At 35.3% G+C, this 21,969-nt stretch overlaps 3 protein-coding genes across 4 annotated transcripts in view; 2 read left to right on the top strand and 1 right to left on the bottom strand.

Moving 5' to 3' along the window:
• The window catches only part of LOC123537827 (protein Wnt-6-like), a 61,873-nt gene extending 58,931 nt beyond the window's left edge, over positions 1-2,942 (top strand). Inside the window, exons 6-7 of the mRNA XM_053530254.1 lie at positions 852-1,123; positions 1,492-2,942. Coding sequence (XP_053386229.1) covers positions 852-1,123; positions 1,492-1,953 — 734 coding nt within the window. The 3' untranslated portion in view covers positions 1,954-2,942. The remainder of the gene's footprint in view (positions 1-851; positions 1,124-1,491) is intronic.
• A 2,532-nt stretch (positions 2,943-5,474) lies between these two features.
• LOC123538264 (protein Wnt-6-like) lies at positions 5,475-6,981 on the top strand. Its single transcript, XM_045322230.2, has 2 exons — positions 5,475-5,696; positions 6,520-6,981. Exons 1-2 carry the CDS (start codon positions 5,475-5,477, stop codon positions 6,979-6,981), a joined length of 684 nt encoding a protein of 227 aa, XP_045178165.2.
• Positions 6,982-15,133: 8,152 nt separating this feature from the next.
• The window catches only part of LOC123538441 (protein Wnt-1-like), a 41,903-nt gene continuing 35,067 nt past the window's right edge, over positions 15,134-21,969 (bottom strand). The window contains exons 5-6 of one of the 2 annotated variants that reach the window (XM_045322547.2): positions 19,315-19,341; positions 15,134-18,113 (exon numbers count right to left, since the gene is read on the bottom strand). In XM_045322547.2, coding sequence (XP_045178482.1) covers positions 17,779-18,113; positions 19,315-19,341 — 362 coding nt within the window. In that variant the 3' untranslated portion in view covers positions 15,134-17,778. The remainder of the gene's footprint in view (positions 18,114-19,314; positions 19,342-21,969) is intronic. The other variant, XM_045322548.2, reaches the window with a different exon arrangement.

Here is a 21,969-nt window from a genome sequence, read left to right on the forward strand (position 1 = left end):
CAAACATACTAGACACAGGAACTGAAGATAAATACAAATACACCTTTACTAATTTTACCTGTTATGTATTTCAACACCTGTTCATAAACCTGAAATTCTGTTAATATATTATCTCCTATAAAATAGTGGGTGATACACATCTATATTATCAAATTGCTGCAAGTTTTGTTTTGATAAATAAGCTGACAGAAACATCTGAATCAGTAGAGTAGGGTAAAATCACACACACAAAATATATCCTAATTGCCCATGTTGTAAAAAAGATATTATGTCTAACACCGTTTTGTTTTTCTACTCAATTTTTATACTGCAAGGGAAGTTACCTAATCGATATTACTACTTCAAGCACCTTATATCATTCTACATCAGAGACAAGAGTTGTCATTCTTTTCGAACACAGATACAAAGAAATGTGAAAGTTTCAGTTATCGATATAAACGAGCCTTAAAAGTCACATTTGTAAAATAATGTTTGGTTATTGAAGGGCTTATGAATATGCCATCACTGCAGCAGTTGTTGAGTATGCTTGCAGTATAATTTCATGGAATGATTAGTAGACTGACTTTCAGAAAATGAACAATAGATAGATTTTTAATGAACATGCAATTTTAATCAAAGTTTGGTATATTCCACTTTGAATATGAAGGACATTGCCTTTGTATATAGACTCACTGCATCATGCTGCGTTTGCTTGTCTTGATATAAAGTGCATGTGATAATTAATCTTAAATTTCCATTTTCCAAATAGTTTCGATCTATGACCTAACTGCTGACGGTGCTTTGTACACAGTAATCTAGACTTGGGGTGGAGTTTAATGAAAATGCTCATGTGACGGTCTATTCCATTTCAGATACAAGGGAAACTGCCTTTGTATATGCAATAACTGCCGCGGGTGCTGTCTTTACAGTCGGTAAGGCATGCGCATGGGGAAATTTGAAACGGTGTAAGTGTGATGAACACAAAGAAGAATGGTCATCAGAACAAAGTTGGCTTTGGCGCGGTTGCAACGACGGCGTAAATTTTGGCTACCTGAAATCGAAGGAATTCATGGACACACAGGGGAAGACACCAGTAGATATGTCCACAAAAATAAGACTACATAATAATGAAGCTGGCCGGCTGGTACGATTCAGTTGCATTATATATGTACCTTTACTTAACGTGGGAATATTATTTCATAAACAAATTAAAGCAGTTGATTGGTGGTGTGTGAACTATCAACTTTAGATTTCTTTGTGTATATTTGCCTTAATTCGTGACTGAGATTTTACAATCCAGCTGAGGTTGGTTTTCTTATTCAGTAGGCTTTCCGCATTCATTTGAACAAGCATGTACTTATTTAATACAGACAAAGTCCCAATAACAAAGTCGCAGAGCCTCTTAAAGTCTAGGCATATCAATTTCTATTACAAGTATATAAAGTTAGCATTGAATGAGTATTAAATTTATATTCTTCACTGTATGTTCTTCATATTCAAAACTATTTTCAGGCTATAAGAGAACATATGAGGTTACAGTGCATTTGTCATGGTTGGGCGACCGCATGTAGCATAAAGACTTGTTGGAAAAGGATGCCTTCGTTTCGCGATGTTGGTTTACGACTTAAAGAGAAATTCGACAAAGCATCAAAAGTGGCTTTATCAGATGACGGTAAACTCACAGTCACTTGGGGTGATGACATGAAACGTCCTTCGAAAGAAGAGCTTGTGTATGCAGAAAGATCTCCAACCTTTTGCGATCCAAGAAAAAAGTATGGATCATTAGGCACACATGGTAGGATATGCAATCCAGAGGCAATGGGAATTAGTGATTGCACTTTGATGTGTTGCGGCAGAGGGTTTAATACTACGCAGTTAACAGTACAAGAGGAATGCCACTGTCAGTTTATTTATTGTTGCGAAATTCAATGCGAAACATGCACATCCACCAGGAATATTTCGAGATGCCTTTAAAGTACGGCATGGTATGATTATCAATGTGAAATATCTAGAGAGAAGACAATGGATCCTTAAGACAATATAGAGGCATATATCGTTTCCATTACTTTTACAGTTAGACAAATGAGTGTATTTATAGACGTGCTGGTCTGTATTCATTGGATGGATTGTTGACAGTATTCTTAAACACTGTCTTTGAAAAGATGCGTTACAACCTTTTATGGGGATGTTATATACAAGCTTCAAAAGGTCAATGCTTTTTTCCAGTTGTTTTTGGTAGAATTATGAACACTTTGTAAAAAGATGTTATGGCCTACTGGTTTGAGACACAGGCCTTTTCAGTGTTCAGATCGCTACCCTTTACTCTGACGGAATAGGTTGAATACTCCATGATAGGCAGTTGGGATTAAACTGCTTTGAAATTTTTCTTCAGACCTATTTCGTCGGGTCGTTTGTGTTTTTTTCCTTTTGCTTATTCTCTGAAAAAGTTTTGTATCTTGTTCATTAGGTTTCCGTTTTATATGCTTATATATTAAGTTACTTTAGTAGAGCATTTCTGTGGTCAACAATTATTGTACTTTGTTACTGTGCACACTCCTGACTGAAAATGGTTTTAAGTTTAATTCATTTGTTTTCAGAAGCAAACTCTTATAACCTGTTGATTGTGTCAACATTAAACGAAAAGTTTTTTATGCATCTTGGGCACGGACACATTATATTCCACAGATATGTATGAATATTTGATATATTATCTCTTTAGGGGTTTTGACAAGGTTTTATTATCCTAATTATTTCGGTGAATAGTAAAATAACATTAAATTCTGTGACAAGATATATTTCAAACGATGCTTGATGTCAAGTTCGTAACATTAATAGTCATTGAATTTCTTTTTCAGTTCCATTCTGTAAAATAAAAAAACAAAAGTTTTCCTGACGATACAGGTACAATACTCGATGACAGCAGTTTTCATACATAGCGCGTTTGGGACTTTTTGATACTTTTTTTTTTTGGGGGGGGGGGGGGGGGGGTCCTTTACAACGTTAACATTTTGAACTGTTTTCTACAGAATGTATTGAAAGTTCAACAAATATACACTCTTGCCTTTTGTTCACAGTATGAAGGTTCTTTGATATATATATAATTATATATATATATATAGAGAGAGAGAGAGAGAGGATATTACAGGAGTGTCTTTTCATATCTAATTTATTAAAAGAGTTGAATAAAATAATAAACTGCGAGGCTCTGCACATGTTAGTTTTTCCAGTCGAAACATCAAAAATTTGACCTTTTTTACTATATAAACAAGTCAATTCGACCAACGTCTCCTATACTATAAACGACGTCGACGTCAAGCTTTATTACACTTGTGTATACTCATTTTGATGCAATGGCTTTATTATACTCGTGTGACGTCAAACATGTGATAAAAAAACAAATTTAATGCAGAAAAAAGCGAAACTTTATATGACGAGATGTGTGTTTTCAAAATCTAATGCAAAAGTAAAAACAATTATAAGTACCCAATAATAAAAGCAACGTTGAGAAGAAAGCACATCATCATTGCAACAGCGTATGTATTGATTTATTTTAACGGAGCAATCATTGCTTTATTAACCAGTAAAATAAAAAGAGATTGACAGTTTTGAGCTAAAAATAGAAAAATCGTCAAATGATATCTGCATCTAAACCGATGGTCCGATTTTGAAAAAATATCACACAAATGGTCCTTATGTCACCCTCTACCAAGATTGTTCAAGTTATACCGATTCGCCAAAAAACATGGCTGCATGGTCTTTTTTCCCTATATGTATATAGTGGAAACTTAAAAAAATCTTCTTGTTTGAAACTGCGAGCCCGATTTTAGAATAATTTTACACAAATGATTCTTGTGTGGCCTTCTACCAAGATTGTTGAAATTATTCCGATTCATCAAAAAACATGGTTGCCAGGGGCCGTGTTCTCTTTTCCCTTTATGTATGCCATACTTGTCCAAATTATTACACTAAGGTAAAAAAAAATGGCCACGCCCCTGTGTCTCACATATACTTTCTATAGGCTTTTATATCAGAAACTTTGAAAATCTTCTTCTTTGAATCAATAATAGCTAGAGCCTTGATATTTGGCGTGTGACATCAGATTTGTAATGTCTACCGTAATTGTTTAAATTATTACCTAAGGTTCAAAAGTGTGTGTGACATGTATATAATATAGGCTGACATAGAAGAAACCTAACTCTGTACTTAGACAAACACACTTGAAACCTTGTACACAGGTGAGCGCTTTAGGGTCAATGACCCTCTTGTTTAAATTTTGTCTTTGGCAGTTCCTGTGATATGCAGGCTTCATAACCTTTTCTGCCCATTGTTTTCTCGTTTAGGGCAAATCTATTTTTTTTAACTGGGGACATACGCCTCTTTTCATGGAATTACACCTAGTGTATTATTGAAGGTTCCATGTGCGCCGCCGTATGAACATATCTGCGGAAGTCTCTAAGTTGTTTTGTAGCATGTGTAAATGTTGTGTTCTGCTCAACCCGGTGCTGGAGGGCGTGGATGGTAGCATCCATTTCCACTAGCATCCATTTCCACTACCGTTCATGAACAGGCTCAAACAAACCGAGCCTGCAACATTTTCGTTTCTTTCTGGTTAAAAGCAACGAAAATATACAGAGTATGGGATGATTATCTTTTTTGTCTATTTAACTTCAGATACGAGAGACACATCGCCTATGTGTATGCGATCAATGCAGCAGATAGTGTATTCACCTCTTATTCTTAGCGTATGATATATTATACATGTGTTAATGAATTTAAATATTGCCTGTTCCATTTTAGATACGAAGGAAACCGCCTTTGTTCATGCCATTACTGCCACGGGCGTTGGTGGCAGGGGAGCAGTTTCGAATTATGGCCCCGGTGGATTTTTTAAATATTTAGGGTAGGTTTGTTTAAAGTGTATTAATATTAATGTTTTAATTATTGAAAGTTTATTCTACAAGAAATCAATGTGTACTTACATGTAGCTATAAATAGCAGATGCGAATATTTTGCTACACCTACATCCATAAATTTTGTGAGTCATTATTTGTGGAGGCAGATTTAAACAAATCTAGTGTTTTCTGCAGCAAAACGGACAGTAAGTGTCTTTGACCTGCTTTTTCTCCTAAAAGTTGGTGGTTGGGAAACACTTTGCTTAGCATGGTTTTACAACTTAAGGGTTGATTTATATGAAAACCTGGTGTAAGTGTATGAAATTACACAAACGAGTATATGTCATGTGTTGAAAGTAAGGAAAATATGCTCAGATTTTCTTCATTTTAAGGGTGCTTAAGGGCAGGCTTTCATGTCTGCTCCTCTTAAAGTTGACCACATGGGTCAGAATTAATGGTTTCATTTTGAAGGTTACCTTAGTGCAATATCACAATGTAAAGCAGAAGTAATGCTCTTTTTGCACTTGTAATATATAAACAAAAACAGTTGAGAATTGTGTATTTGCTTAAAATATAGCCGAAAAGCGCTCCCCTGCCACCGTTATGTTTACAGTTGGTAAGGCTTGTGGAAGAGGGGAGGATTTAAAACAGTGTATGTGTGATAGAACGGAAGAATATTCTACAGAGCAAGATTGGTATTGGCGTGGTTGCCAAGACAGTGGTTACTTTGGCTATCTGAAATCTAAAGAATTCATGGACGCACAGCAGGCACCAGATGATCTGTCCTCGAAAATAAGACTGAATAATAATGAAGCTGGTCGATTGGTATGGTTCCGTTATCTCTATCTATCGTCAAGCGTTTTTCTCTTTAAAAAAATGAATGTAGCATGATCGAGCGCGTGAAATATTATTAACTTAGGTTTGATTGTCAAAATATGAATAGGTAAAATAAATTCATGAAAGAGGGTTTTGTCATCACATGTACTTGTAGAGTCGTTTGCAGTTTCCATGTAAATGTTCCATTTCTTGTCTTAATGTACTCGATGTAGTAAATTGAACCGCGTCATGAGAAAACCAACGTAAATGGCTTTGCGACCAGCATGGATCCAGACCATCCTGCGCATCCGCGCAGTCTGGTCAGGATCCATGCTGTTCGCTTTCAGAGCCTATTACAATTAGAGAAACCGTAAGCGAACAGCATGGATCCTGACCAGACTGCGCGAATGCGCACGCTGGTCTGGATCCATGCTGGTCGCAAAGCCAATATGTTGGTTTTCTCATGGCACGGCTCATATGGCGACTCTCTAGTTTTTGTTGATGAAAAAAGACTCCATGTTTCCATCCAGCAATCCTTGCAGGCATGGGTGGAGATCAGGGTAGAAACACCGATATGACATCTAGTGGCTTCCATACGTGAATAATTCTACACCCAAAGTGAGGTTTCGAACCGACACTGATAAGAGGCAAGTGATTCAAAGTCAGCGGAGGCCACTTACAATAATTCAAGTAAAATAAACAGGGCTATTACATATGAAGACATAGAACCTAAAATATAAGAAAAATCTAACCTCTTTAATTAGACAAAACATATTGCTGAATAATTATCACATGTATGTTATCTCCTTAATGTTCAAAAACAAAATTTCAGGCTATGAAAGAACATATGAAGATACAATGCAGATGTCACTATTTGTCAGAAGGCTGTTTCATCAAAATGTGTTGGAGAAAGATGCCTTCCTTTAGGGAAGTAGCTTTACGGCTTAAAGATAAATTTGATGGTGCATCTAAAGTGGCTTTATCTGATGATGGCAGACTCATGGTAACTGAGGGTGAAACCGTCAGACCTCCTACAAATGAAGAGCTTTTGTATGCTAAAAAATCGCCCAACTTTTGCAAAGAAAGAAAGAAATATGGATCATTAGGCACACAGAATAGGCTTTGCAATCCAGACCCTATGAGGAAAGGCAGTTGCAAGTTGTTATGTTGTGGCAGAGGGTATAACAATACACAGATAACAGTACAAGAAGAATGTCGTTGTCAGTTCATTTATTGTTGTAAAATAAGATGCGACATATGTACCTCCACCAAGAATATTACGATGTGCCTTTAAAGTACAGCTTATATGAAATTGTTGTAGCTAGAATCGAATTGTTTCTCATTCATGTGAAATGCTTTGAGAAGGACATAACAGTATATCCTATAGGCAACAAAAAGGTCGGGCTTGATCAGCAAAGTTTTACATGTTAAAGTAGTGGTTTTAAACATGAAAAAAATGATGATAAACAAATTCGTAGTTCTAATTAGTACAATAGTAATCTAAAAGCACATCGGTGATAGGATATGTAAAAACGTGATTTTTGCGATGCTTTGAACGAATTCCTTTTTTAAAGCTTTATTTTAGTTTAAGTATAAAAATGTTGTTTTTTTTTAATGACAAGAAAGGTGCAAGACATAAAACATGTTTAGTATTCAGCTCTTGTAGTTGAACACTATTTTTGCGTCTTTGATATTTACTGACGGAACAGGCGGAATACTCAGTGATAGGCAGATCTGTAATTCTTTTTTAGCACAGCTGCTTTGATATTTGTCTTCTGGCCTCTTTCGTCGGGCTCTTAATGGTACTTTCTTTACGCCATGATGTCTCCAAAGACATTTATATATTATGCGTATATAAATCGTGTAAATAGTTGCTTTGGTGTACACATTGTGTCTTTCGTTGATGAGCTAGCCTCTTACTGGATCTTTGCTTTGAAATGTATAGATGTTTTAGATACACATCTAGAATCTTAGGAAGGCAAATGTCAACATGAAGCGACACAAAAAACTCATGCATACTGAGATTTTAAAATCAATGTGCAATTATGTATAATATTCCTATTGAATTGTATTTTTGCATAGCTTTTACAAAGTTTAACTGTTGTTATTCACTGCTTGAAAATACTTATGTATCAAGATGTATCACAACTCTTACCTTTAACAGGATGTTACTTAAAAGTTTCGTAAGATTCCATGTCATAGCAATTTTCCGGTTATATTTCGTAAAGTCATAAAGGTTTTATCAGTAGATGCAATTTACCTTACCGGTTTGAGATGAAGCGCATGTTTTCTGTCTTTCCATTTGTTCATGGATGCCGCGCATTTTTTCAAAGATTGTCCGATACTTCATGATGGACGGTTCTCTAAGCGTTAGTGAACTTTCTTCTATGGTCCTCTGGACTTTTAGATGCTTCTCGTTTTACTCTGTTCTTTACGCAATCATTGACTTCATGTTTAATTAGATTTTATATTTATTAACATTTATATTTCTGTAGTGCATATATAGAGTGTTATGTTCAAGTAGAAACCTCTTACTGGAAACTGGGAATGTTTATTATGATAAGTTTCAGTAATAACGAAAACCGTTACCTGCACTTTGAGATATGATTCTTAATGCTCAAAAGGCATGTATGTATATTGAATTATTTAACTCTCATAGTAAATTATTATAATATTTCAAAAGCATTATATCACCAGCTAACTTTTATTGGGAGGTTATTATCAAGCTTGTATGGGTTATGAGTCATACATGTATTTGTCTATCAGTTTTGTTTAAAATTATACTATAAAGAGTTGTATAAATGGAAAACGATAACGAAAACATTATCGGAAAATTCGATTATGTCTTTATTGGTAATTCAGGGTTTACTTCATGGTAAATCATAGTCATTACGATTCAAAAGTAGTACAACTATTTTGTCAAGGATAAAGGTTTCACTGCCGGATTCCCCCTTTCTTAATAATAACATTAACATGTTATTGTTACAAATACCGTGCGCGAGTAGTATCTTAAAAGAACGATATCTTTGATTTTGTTTGACGGGACAGGTGGAAAACTCCATGATAAGCAGTGTACAAAGCCCTTTGTGACTTGCTGCTTTGATATTTGTCTCTGTTTCGTCGGAGCCTTGATGATGTTTCTCTTTTGGCACAAAACCGCATGCAATCTATAACAAACATATATTGTAATGTTTGACTCCACACATTGAATTCATTTTACACACATGTTGTATATCAAGAACTGTTTTAAAGCAGAACAAATCTGAATCGTTAGTATATTTGCACTGTAACAGCTACATATTGCTTAATTTTATGTACTCGAACATGCATTGGAATGTTAATGTTTATAATGGAAATAAATTGGGTTACCCGGAAGGGGCCTAAAATAATACTCATATAATTATTTTTAGAGTTAATATAAATTATTTATAGGTCCATGAGGTTTTAAATTTTATGTTGAAAACTGATAAAAATGATGTCCAAATAGATGTGATGCATCATTACAGGGTTAGAAAAGCACTACTTTCGATGGACATGGACTTTTACAAGAGCAATGAAGGGAGGTAATTGATATTATTGCAGTAACTGATACACTGTCATTTTATTAACCTGGTTCTTCGTTCTGTTGACCGTGCGTTCGCATTCACCAATTTGAACTAAACTTTATCCTTTTATTTGTTATGTGAATTGCTAGGCTAAACGCAAACAGCTAAGTGAATGTTTGATATTCCTCTATCGTTAATTATTATTATTATTATTATACCAGATTTATATAGCGCCCTTTTCATGATAAACACGTTCAAAGGCGCTTTAAATATAGCAAACGCAGCCACACAGGGCGCGAAATTCATCCTCTACTAGTACAGTCTCAGAGCGATCTGACCAGAGGGACAGAGAGAGATAAAGACCCCAGAACAGATAGAGAGAACAGATCTAGATACATGCCTGTCCGGCTAACTTAGCCTAGCTCTTTGCGAATGGACAGTCTGGTTCTTTAACGTGCCCTGTGTATAGCACCAATACACGCGAAGCCGTCTTTCCTAGGAAGAACCAGTACAGGCCACTTAAGTTAATATATTTATACAGTATATACAAGAAGAAGAAGAAGGATTTTTGCAAGGTCCGTATTTTTTAAAAAATTCTATATAGATCCAAGATTTAGTTTTCTTGGATATTCCAGATTTATTCTGTGATGTTTTAGTATTTCATACCTAATCAATGTGTATACAATATTAAAAAAAACTAGGATAAATATCCAACAGGGAAAGCCACGTTCCAAAACCGCAGCCTCCCAAGCGTTAACCCAGCACGTGGAAGCGCACACAACCATCACCCACCCACACCCTCACACAAAGCAAACACACCAACACACACTCTCACACAAAGCAAACACACTAGGACACTGCTTAAAACATGACGGACAATATATACAGACACTACAGGAGGTACTGCATACGTTCGAAGTATTTGCATAGTTGCATTTTGATACTTTAAAGCAACATAAATTAGTAACATCCATAAATATCATTCATTCATCTTGTATGGAAATATTTCTGTGATCATTAACATAATACGGTGACTTCCGTTAACCTACTTGAAGCATGATTGCTGTTACCGTCAAATGAAGAATTTTTGTATAAAGAAAGATCTCAAAAGTTTTACAAACCCTAACTGGACTATGGATCATTAGGTACAAAGTGTAAATGTGTTGCAGCAGGCGTGGTGACACCACACAGGTAACGCCCCTGTTAGTTTATACATAGTTGTGAAATGATATATCAACCAAGAATATTTCATGCTGATTTTAAAATAATATATGATGTGAGATTATTTTGTAGTTAGCATTCAGATATTTCTAGAATATTTATTGACTGGAGAACAAACAAGCCAATTCATCTTTAAGTGACGACGAGTGTTTCAGTTAGCGGCCAAAATCGTTTAAGTTGGACAATATGTGACGACATAATGGATGAACAATCATAGTTTTGAAGACCAGCTATATTCCCACTTAAACAACGATATGCATACAATTGTTGTGAGATACAAGAATTTCAAAGAGGAAGATTAGAGTCGACATTAAACAAATACGAAATAATATCAAAGATGATATTGTACATGTATCGTTCAACAGAATTGAACGCGTAATTAATTCTATAACTTATTTGTATATTTTAATGTTTATTTGGATAATCGGCTTTAATGCTATAAAATAATCCTACAATCCTACAAATCTTCTGTTATATTGCATATCACAACCTGACTTTTCGTAATAATACTTTCAAACTGTATTCGGTAGTTATAAAAGCATTCATCAAAAGAAGACATGATACGACATTTTGATATTTCAATATCATTGCATGTCTGATGTAGTGACCTGTTGAATTTGTCTCCTACGCTATCCATTTTGATTTTATCTCACGGAACATGCGAAATACTCAATGCTATTCTTGCTAATTGTTAATGCAATTCTTGAAGCTTTCCTTGATTTTTGTATTCTACCTCTCTCCTGTGGCCATTTTGAATTGTCCTTTTTAAAGACAAGTATAAAATGTGCATAGAGTTCGTTGACTTTGCGTTTGATATTTACTTACATGAGAATTTTTTGCAATACCCATTATACCATTATTTTGGTACTTGACATTGTTCTGTTACTTTAAAGGATGTTGAAATTACTAGACCTATTTTGTATGACAGCACAGGAAGAATGGCAATTCGTTATGCAAATTCCATATAGACTTTGATTCATCTTCTCTCGTCAGAACATTCACTGCGATCCTCATTTTATTCTTGATAATGCAAAATGTATTGAGCAGATGTGTATATGATTTGTTCTTCGTATATTTGCATTGATATTTTTGTGACATATTTCCTGCTTTTGTTTCTAAAACTTGGTCTTTGCTTGCACCTAGTGGCGATACCTTTTTACAGTCCCCTGCGATTTGGAACATGGCGGAGTAAGAGCAGATTTCACTGTGAGTATATGTGCATTTATCTAGTTCCCCCTTTTTGGAATTACCAACATTAATTTTCGATAAACATTAAATTTTTGAAATAGTAAAAAGATTTTATTTTCAACAGAATCATTTCTTACAATAGTTGAGTGCACGATTAAAAATTAAAGTCTCTATTCTTTGGATATATTCCATAAAAATTATAATGGTTTGTCAGATGCAAAAGGCAAACATGGTCCAACAGGAATAGCTACAATGAGCTTATGTGAAAAAGCACTAAGTTAAATGTAAAAATCATATCATATATTATGTATAGGAAAATTTAAGTTTAACATTCATAAGACAGCTTCAAAATATCTGAGCCATGCTGTTGAGCTGGATCAGTGCAATATGTAGTTTTGCAGCTACGACTGGAGAGACATTATTGTCATTGTGGCGCCAATGTCTACACGTCGTACTGTTTTCTTTTTAGCTCGATACGTTTGCTGAGACATTTGCCCATATTTTTGCTAGTGTTGCCTTGCCTTGATGTACCTTCTGTTACCCATATGTGCCCATAGTTTTGCTAGTGTAGCCTTGCCTTGTTGTACATTTTGTTACCCATATGTGCCCATAGTTTTGCTAGTGTAGCCTTGCCTTGTTGTACATTTTGTTACCCATATGTGCCCATAGTTTTGCTAGTGTAGCCTTGCCTTGTTGTACATTTTGTTACCCATATGTGCCCATAGTTTTGCTAGTGTAGCCTTGCCTTGTTGTACATTTTGTTACCCATATGTGCCCATAGTTTTGCTAGCTTGTGTGCATTTGCCATATCATTGTGTGTACATTCTTTGATTTTACCCATATGTGCCCATAGTTTTGCTAGTGTAGCCTTGCCTTGTTGTACATTTTGTTACCTCCAATGAACAGAATCTAATATTGTGTTTGCGTGTTTGTGTTATGCTTCCAAAGGGCCTTGTCTTAGATTTCAGTAACTATAACAACAACAGTCTTTATGAAGAGTGTGGCGGCCCGTAAAAGGTTTCCCTGTACCCCGACTCAGGTTGGTTATATTTCCATGTCCTTAGGGATCATTCAGTGTATTCCGACTTAATGATTAAAGGAGTTCCGCTTAGGCCGTGCAAGGAGGCCTGAGGGATTTTTCACATTTCATTACCTCTCAAAAACAGATCCAATACAATTGAGTCAGCTATCATTTTTGCTTGGTTGAATTCTATCCTTCAAATGATATTTTACAGACTTTTTCTTTTACAAGCATCGAGTACATGCGTACTTTCCTTCCTTTGTATATGTAAAATATATTTACGGTACATGTAAACAACCTAACCGGGGAAGATATTTATACTGTACTGTAAATCTTGGACATTGTAGGAAATGCGTGTAATGTTCTCTGCATTATTCACCACTTCTCCTCGCTCCCAACTGGTGTTCTTGCTACCAACTGTGTTCTAACAGTTTTCATGCGTTTGTAATGTCCTTGTCATTTTGTTTTTTCTTTGTCTTTATAGTTTTGTGTGCATATACTCATTATACATTGACTTACCTACACTGTACATTCACTAAAGACTGTAGTATCGACTTGTTTTTCATTTAAAACCAGTGCAATGTCTTCAGTCAAATCGCGACTAGGAACATTTGAAAGAAACCCATAAATATTGTTGGGTTCTAGTTTACGTTTCTTTCGTACCTCTGCCTTCTACAAAGTTATTATTATGCGCATGCGTACATGGCTAACAAGAGATTCTTACCACGCAAATACACACTATTGTAGTTATATATCGTGCTCTTTATTACTCTTTCGTATGTTAGGATTCGTCTAGTAGGGACAACTTTCTTGTAATTTTAACCTTTTGTTACGGGATTTGCTATGCGAGAAAGGCTTTTATTTACGTCTTCTTTAGGGTTTTTGGTATGATGAGACGAATTGAGGGTATGTGCACATTAACCTGTTCTAATTCCTGTGTGGTGTTTTACCATCATTTGTTCCCAGGTGCGGCCCAATAGACTTGCATGTCCTCGTTGTCCTACTGTTTAACGTTGTTCGTGTTTAGATCATGGCCATTCTTTTAACCTTTAGCCGATTCCACCTTTGCGGCCAGTGCAGACCAAGATCATGGTCTACACTGTTTGCTATTCAGTCAGTAAACTTTCAGTGAACACCACATTGAAACGAAAATTGGTTCCAAATTGCACGATAGACCAGTCCATTTTAGAAATTTAGCGGGGTAAAGGTTAAGAGTGTTGTCTTTGCTTTATGTCCAGCAAACACTTGCGACTTGCGTGTGTGTTAATGCCTAGAAAACTCTTGTTGATTGATTTATTGACGAAGTGTGACAACGAGTAGATTTAGTGTAAAATGTTGTTACAAAGTTACCTCCCTTAAATTCAAGCCACAGTCAGACATAAAGTTAACACTCAAGCAATACATACAGCCAGACCTGTAAAAGATTTAATACTGTAGCATTGATTATGTATTGCTTAAACTTAGTTTTTCAATTTAAAATTGATTTTTTGTCGCCTGTTATTTTTTTTTTCATGTTTATTTTCTCTGTTTAAACTTTACAAATTAAGGATGGATAGCTCAGTTATTATTTAACGAGTCCTGTGTATCACTTTCTGATCCACCTCCTTTATGACTTGACCGATATATTTCCATACACATAATTCTTTTATCACATTTTCTGCACATTTTCTAAACCCATTTACTAAACTGCCATTCGTAACAATCCCATAATGTTGTCATTCAACGAAGCCAATGGTCAAATCATCCGCCGTCATTATAAGTGATAGTAATAGAACTACTTACATTACCATTCAATTATCATCATCATCATTGTCGTTGTATATTATTTAATATATGATGTAGCATCCTGTGAACTCACTACAGTAACATTTAGTAACATGATTAACCTTAGAGATGTGGTTCAGAAATTTATACTTTACTCTGTATTTTGGGGCTAACCGATGGGCCTCCTTCAATGTGTAATAAGGTGGGCTGGTGGTCTGGTGGTAACACGCTTGACTGTCAATCCAGAGGTCCGAGGTTCCAATCCCGGTCCAGGCACTGGAAATTTCTGAGATGCTCTTAAGTGTCTCCCACCTTACTAAGAGGCCTGCACTGGTTCTTCACAGGAAAAACGACTTCGCGTGTATCGGTGCAATACACCGGGCACGTTAAAAAACTAGACTGTCTAATCGCAAAGAGCTAGGCTAAGTTAGCTGGACAGCTAGATGATTTCTCTCTATCATCTCTGGGGACTGTATCTCACGCTGTCCCTCTGGTCAGATCGCCCTGTGTCTGTACTAGTAGAGGATGAAATTTGCGCCCTGTGTGGCTGCGTTTGCTATATGTAAAGCGCCTTTGAACTTGTTTATCATGGAAAGGGCGCTATATAAATCTGGTATATTGATAATAATAATAATATAACTGTTCTAACAATAAATGCGAGATGCTGATTCATACGTATGGGAAGAAATGAAAACAACTCAGTACAATAGCTATTTACATAACCATTTTTGTAAAACAATAAATTATAGAAAACATATGTACAAAACTTTCACAAATTGCAATATGATACAGACAGGAACGGGGACAATAACTTAACATTTGCACATAAAATAGAATCTATGGATGACAAATCCAAATTGTCATACAAAATATGCGATATCGACTGATTGAGCCGTTCTCCACAAGAACTGAAAATGTTATGAGGTCATATGTCGACGACGTAAATAATGGCGTATAGAAATTCTAAAAATAGAATAGAGCTGCCCAAACCATTGTAAAACGAGGGGTAAGTTAATTAATCTAAATTCAAAAGAATGTTTGAAGAAGGTCTGCATATCTCAAGTTTCATTTTGCTGATTTGAGGGTAAAAATTTTTATTTTATGGTTTAAAGCTCAAGTTTTCCTGGAGAACAGTTCAAAAACAACAATTTGTACAACATGTGTTAATTCAATTTATATTTTGATACCAAACGAGTATTGCATTATAAATATGGACAAGTTATGAGCACCGTCCATGGCTTTAAAGCAAGCTTTCGAAAATAAGTTTAATGTTACTTTCTGTAATACAACAGCAAGCGTGGTATTAAGCGATTAATGCTTGAAAAGGCTGTTGGGCCATCTTTGTCTTGATTTCTCTATAAATAGATCTACTAGTATATCACAATACAAATCATACATTCTACATCCATTGTTCTAAAAATCTGCAAGGGCGGTCACATGAACTTTTGAAAACCTTGCAGATTTTCATAATATTCGGGATAGTTTTGACTTTATAGTGAGGCTATTTTCCGAAGCAAATTTCAGCCTTTTAATGTCTATTTTTCTCAAATCAAATTTGACTTTGTTTGGCAATGTATTGTAAAAAAAGTTTCAGGATTTCTTAGCATAAAATCACATGTCAAAATTTCGTAAAATTTCTAAAAACAAAAGGATCTAAATCATAATTTTACCACCAGAATTTTACAAGGGAAGAAATGTATTTTAGGCCATAAAATAACATTATAAATATTTTTTTTTTATAAAATTCAAAAAGATCCTACAAGATTTTATCTGTAGAATATATGTTATACCTTTAATCTACAGTTCACGAAACCCCTTCTAATTGTTAAGATCGATCAAACAGTGGGTTAAGGGGCAGTTTTACAGACGAATCTATTTTCATTCATATACAAATAAGGCACTACTATAAGCGGTATTCTTCTGTTCATTTACATGAATAGAATCTAGACGAGCACAGTGACGTTAACATCATGTGCATGGTTTATGCAAATGATAATGACACAACATATGCTAACGTAATCTGACAATAATCAATTTGACATTGTCCTAGAAACTTTGTTAGCCAGTTTCCATTGCCGAAACATGTTCGTTTTAAGCAAAGGAGCATACATGTAAACTGTACATGTGTATGTTACATACAGTTCATAATTTTTACAGTCATTCTAGCCTTAATATTAAATAGCTGTAAAGAAAGCAGAGCACACCTCATTATCAGATGTTGTGTTTGAAAGCCTTATCTAATAATAACCACTGCAGTCCAAGAAATGCCGAAATTAGCAAATCCATACAAATTAGAAAAGAAATTGTCCGTTGTCGTGACAACTGCAAAAATATTATTGTGGTCTTGGTCATTGCTTTGATAAAGAAATGTAGCCAATTCTTTGCATGCTTGAAACGATTTTATCTTCGCAATTTATTACTGTGGGTTCGGGAGGTACTGACGAGATACGGACCAAGTACACAAGATTTTACGAAACACTGTATATTATTAAGTGATAATTGTGTTTCTTTTTTCTTTGTTTGTTTGTTTTTGTGGGGTGAAACATCACTTCGGCACAAATATAGTTCATAACGACTTTCCAGCTTTGGATAGTGGAGTAAAACACCAGGTGTCCCCCTGGATAGAAATTACAAATTTTGTTGCTTCCAATTTGGCTTATACAGCATAAGGCTCCTAGACAAAATTAAGCATACTCATTCTAATAAAAAAATGAAAATTACTTTAAGGAGTTGACATATCTTGCGATAAAACATTTATCTAGTGTAGTCTTTCATAACGAATGTCAACAAAATATTTCCATCCATACTTATGTACAACAATAATATTTTAACTTAAATACATGACACTTGGTCTAACATTATATGTCACAGTATGTGCATTACAATGTAATAAACATTACTTCTACATGGCAGTCAATGTATGTATATGTTTTGTACACAGACCTTGCATAGCTTTAACATTTGGACGAAACACAATCGCTATTATAGATCGCTATTGATCGCTACTGTTGATCGCTACTGTTGATCAGTAGCGACTGTTCTGTCTATAGATATAAGCACAGCTTAGCATAAAGGTAACTTTTAAAGTTGAACACTACGATACAGTCAGTTCTATTTGTATGTACATATACATAAAATATTGTATCAAAAATGCAGCAGCATTAGCAGAAAGTCATCAGAGTTTGAAGTCTGATCCAACATCTGTCCCGATTTGTGCAATATCCTGTATTGTCACGTGCAAATGTGTGTAAATCCGACTGTCTAGTCACTTGAATATCTGATATTCTACTCGAACACGATGTGACAGATTTATTAGCACCACCTATACCTTTACTGGCTCTTTTTCTCATGTCTACAGGCATGTATGTCTGATTTTTGTCCTTGTGCATATCTTACATTTCACCTCGCAACACCAATGGAAGGTACAACTGCACCTTTCCCTAACAGTATAGGTCTCTGATTTATAACCACGCCCACAACACATCAAGTCACACCCATCAATACCTATTGACGTGGCATTACACTCCCTCCCAACTGTCCCTAAAGTACCAACACTGTCATCGGCCTCACAAAAGTTCGGTGATTCCTCAAAATATACTAAATCCCTTTTATCCGGCCGCTTATGATTTGGGTCCGCTGGTTCCAGCTTCAGTTTTTTCTTTGCTCTTCGGCCGCCATTGTTATTTGCTGAAATTGGAAACAGCAGCGAATAAGTCCACTGTGGAAGTTCATATTCTAATGCAAGGCAAAGCAACAATCGCTTATTATTTTAAGCAAATGCGCAGTATGTTCAAAAACTGCAACCATTACGTGACGTGACGTTCAATTATGAATTCTTATGCATGTGCCTTCTAACAATATAAATCTTATACCCGTCAATTTCATCTTTATAACAGTAAGTCCAACTCACGATTTCTAAAGTGAAGAAGTGAAATAAAGCCAGTTGCAAAAAATTAAAACCCTAATGTTTTTTCTTGAAATCGATATATTTAATAACCAAAGGGAAGTAATCACAAAAAATCATCAAAGCATGGATCCAACAAAAGTGATCGATATTTTTAGTTCAAACTTTATAACAAGCACATGCGTAAACTTGGACGTTTATGCCAACTAAATTACAGACAAGAATAAAAAAAAAGAACAGAAGTTTTTTCGACTAAAATGATTGTCCAACTCCCACCTCCACATTTACAGAAACCCCACTGAAATTACTAAAGCATATGATGTTTGAAACGGCATTATTAGAACTTGATTGAAGCCAAAGAATTTTATGAATGCCAGAAACTTAATCATGCGCTAAATCCATTAAATTTTAATCCTGTCAACACTTATGTGAAATTGCGAATTTCTGGATCGATCAACCGTGAATAAATTGACAGCATGTAAGCAACGCAGTCGTACATTAGCATTAACTTGAGTAGTGCAAGCGAAAACGCTAACAAGCTTAAAGCAGCCAAGCAAAATGAAAATGAAATAGCAAACACCTCTATTCAACACTGATCTAAGAAAAAAAACAGGATACAACAAGCATGGATAGCAGGATAAGAGCATTATGTACTAACAATATAGTATATTCATCATATTAATTAGCAAATGTTTTGTAAAGCACCAAAATTTTGGCGAAACTTTTCAAGGAAATGGCAGTTTTCGAAGCTAAACATTGAAGCAAAAAAAGGCGGTTCTCTCGATGCTTTAAAGCACCACATATATATGTGCTGCTGACGTAACATTTATTCAGTTTTTTAATCAAAATATTTTTCCATGATCACTCTACGTATTTTATTGGTAGACACAAAATGCTCTTTGAATGTTATTCTTTACATAACCAAAACACCTATAAAAAGACAAAACAAAACATATAGGAACTACTGCAACGTGAATTACTGACCTTCGGCATCGTTGCGTCCCTCATTGCCTAAAATCAAAGTAAAAGTACATGAAGTCATCGGATATATTTGTTTATAAGTTTATACATACGCAGCAAATATTACAAACTGAAGTTCAGTTACTTCCCTTTCTAGTGCCGTATTTTGTATATATGGTAAAAGCAATATTTGCATGCATTTCTAAATTCAGTATGTAAACATCAATGCATTGTATATTGTCGACTAGATGTTGTATTAATGAAAAACTTACAATAGTTGATGAAAAACAGAAACACAGATGTATAAATATGTTATCTTTTATTCTTAGTCACATATTATTCAGGTATTATAACTTAGGAATCAAAATATGATTTAGTTAGTAGGGAAAAATGTAGGAGAAATGAAGTATGCGACTTGTACATGTCGGATATAAAGGTATAACTTAAAATGTATCCTCTATGTTTACCAAATGCTTAAATTCGTATAGGCCTTCCCAAGGAGAATTTATACAGTTCGGCTTTTCCAGACCGAATTCCGGAAGTTTATTGTTATTATGCCAACGTCATCAAATGAGATAAAGGTTGAAATTTTCTTATCAATTTATACTCATATACCGGTGATTAATCAAACACTTTACTGATCTACAGACGAGCAGGATGTACCTAATGGCTATAAGATATCACGAAAGGCTGAGCATATCAAGAGACCACTCCCCTTCCCTAAGAAAACTCCTCCTGCTACATTTTGCATACCTGAACACATTCAGTCTTGTTATTTTCACAGATATAAACAAACCACTTGCCCGTATTTCTCATAAATATAATTTAGGAAAGGATTTGCTACAATATGTTTTTCTATCTTTCAATATAAACAACTGTCTATTATGAAGTAGGTACATCAATCTTCAATACAAATAACATGATGCGCCAAATTTATGGAAATACACGTAAACATTTCATAAGTACTGTTTGTAACATTAAACAAGAGTTATATCCAGTTAAGGTAGTGGACCCGTAATGACAATCGGCAATTTCCGTGCAATTCCGTATCCTCCGTATGCGATTTCGGCATCCTTCGGAAATAATCGATGATTATTATTCATAAGCACCGGAGAACGCCGAAATCGTATACGGAGAATACGGAAACCAACGGAATATACCGACCGTCAATACGGGTCCATTAACTTAAGCAAAATTTTAAGCAGGTTTTGTTCTGTGCTAAACACGATAAGTTCTACACTACTCCTACGTACACGTTATAATGATCAGAGTTAATGACATTATGAGATCTACATGTATACATGATCAGCGCTTGGCCGCCAGCTATATACAGTTGAAACTCGCTATCTCGAACTCGGCTTATCTCGAAGTCATTTTCAAGTCCTGTCCCGAAAACATCGTGCACAGAAATATCACTACAGTCGAATTTCGGTTCACTCGATTCCTTGAAATTCGAGATACCGAGTCTCAGGTATATCTCTAAACCTAAGATAATAGGTTACAAATCTGAAGTTGTTCAAATGTGTATGAAGTTGTTTTAGTATTTGTTTTTTCCTAACAAAACTGTCGATATGCTTTCAAATGTTGGCAAATTACGCCCATTTACGCATGCTTGCACAATAAATATGTCCATACTTTCTGAACAACACGATTCCCTCTGTTACAAAGTAAATATTCAATAGTCCTGTAATAAGTTTTAAAACAGATACCATAGATTCAGGCGTTATTTTTCAGTGAGAAAAACATGACTGTTCAAAAGAAGCGATTCTACGCAAGATATGCTGATCTGCATTTTATATTCTTACACGACAGTATGTGTGCAAATGTTTCAATTCGTATCGTACATGAAATTTGTTTTATTGCTCATTCTGTGTTACTTACCTTGGACTGTTTGAACGCGCTCTCAATGTGACCTTGACATTAAATACTAACGAATGTGGGAGGACAAAATACTCTTAACCAAGTTTCTAAACGGCTACCCGAGTTTAAAAAAATAAAAGGTAAGGGTAGATTGGTAGATTCCCCGAAAGCAAAGAGCACCCCAAACACAGCCATAGAACCATGCATCGAAAAGTAGGCCCGAAACAAAAAGAAACTGTAACGGAAAACTCTAGTAGACGGATTGCTTAAATAATCTAACAAGTGCATTTTAATTATATGCAAAATACATAAAAGGAGTGGGGATAAGGGGTAGACAAAAGGTGGGTGGGATTAAACCAAACTAAATAATACTCAATATCAATATTTAAAGCATCTTTTGTGCATTCTATGCATTCTGTTCCAGGTCTTTATTGGAAGCTTCATATAAAATATATTACCAATTACATCAAATATAACTGAATTTATAACACAATCCTCATTACACGTCATAAAATCAATTTAGGACTTACAACTTACATTTAATTGCCCTAAAATAAACTTGAATGTACTGTTGTGAAATATCAGGATATGCTTGAATCGCATTACCGCCTATGCTACCTTTGTTGTGTTCTCCGATTCGTCTTTTGCCACGGACCATATCATATGAGCCGTGCCATGAGAAAACCAACATAGTGGGTATGCGACCAGCATGGATCCAGACCAGCCTGCGCATCCGCGCAGTCTGGTCAGGATCCATGCTGTTCGCTTTTAAAGCCTATTGGAATTGGGGGAAACTATTAGCGAACAGCATGGAGCCTG

This window comes from Mercenaria mercenaria, chromosome 18 (genome assembly GCF_021730395.1).
Source record: "Mercenaria mercenaria strain notata chromosome 18, MADL_Memer_1, whole genome shotgun sequence".
Classification (NCBI taxonomy): Eukaryota; Metazoa; Mollusca; class Bivalvia; order Venerida; family Veneridae; genus Mercenaria; species Mercenaria mercenaria.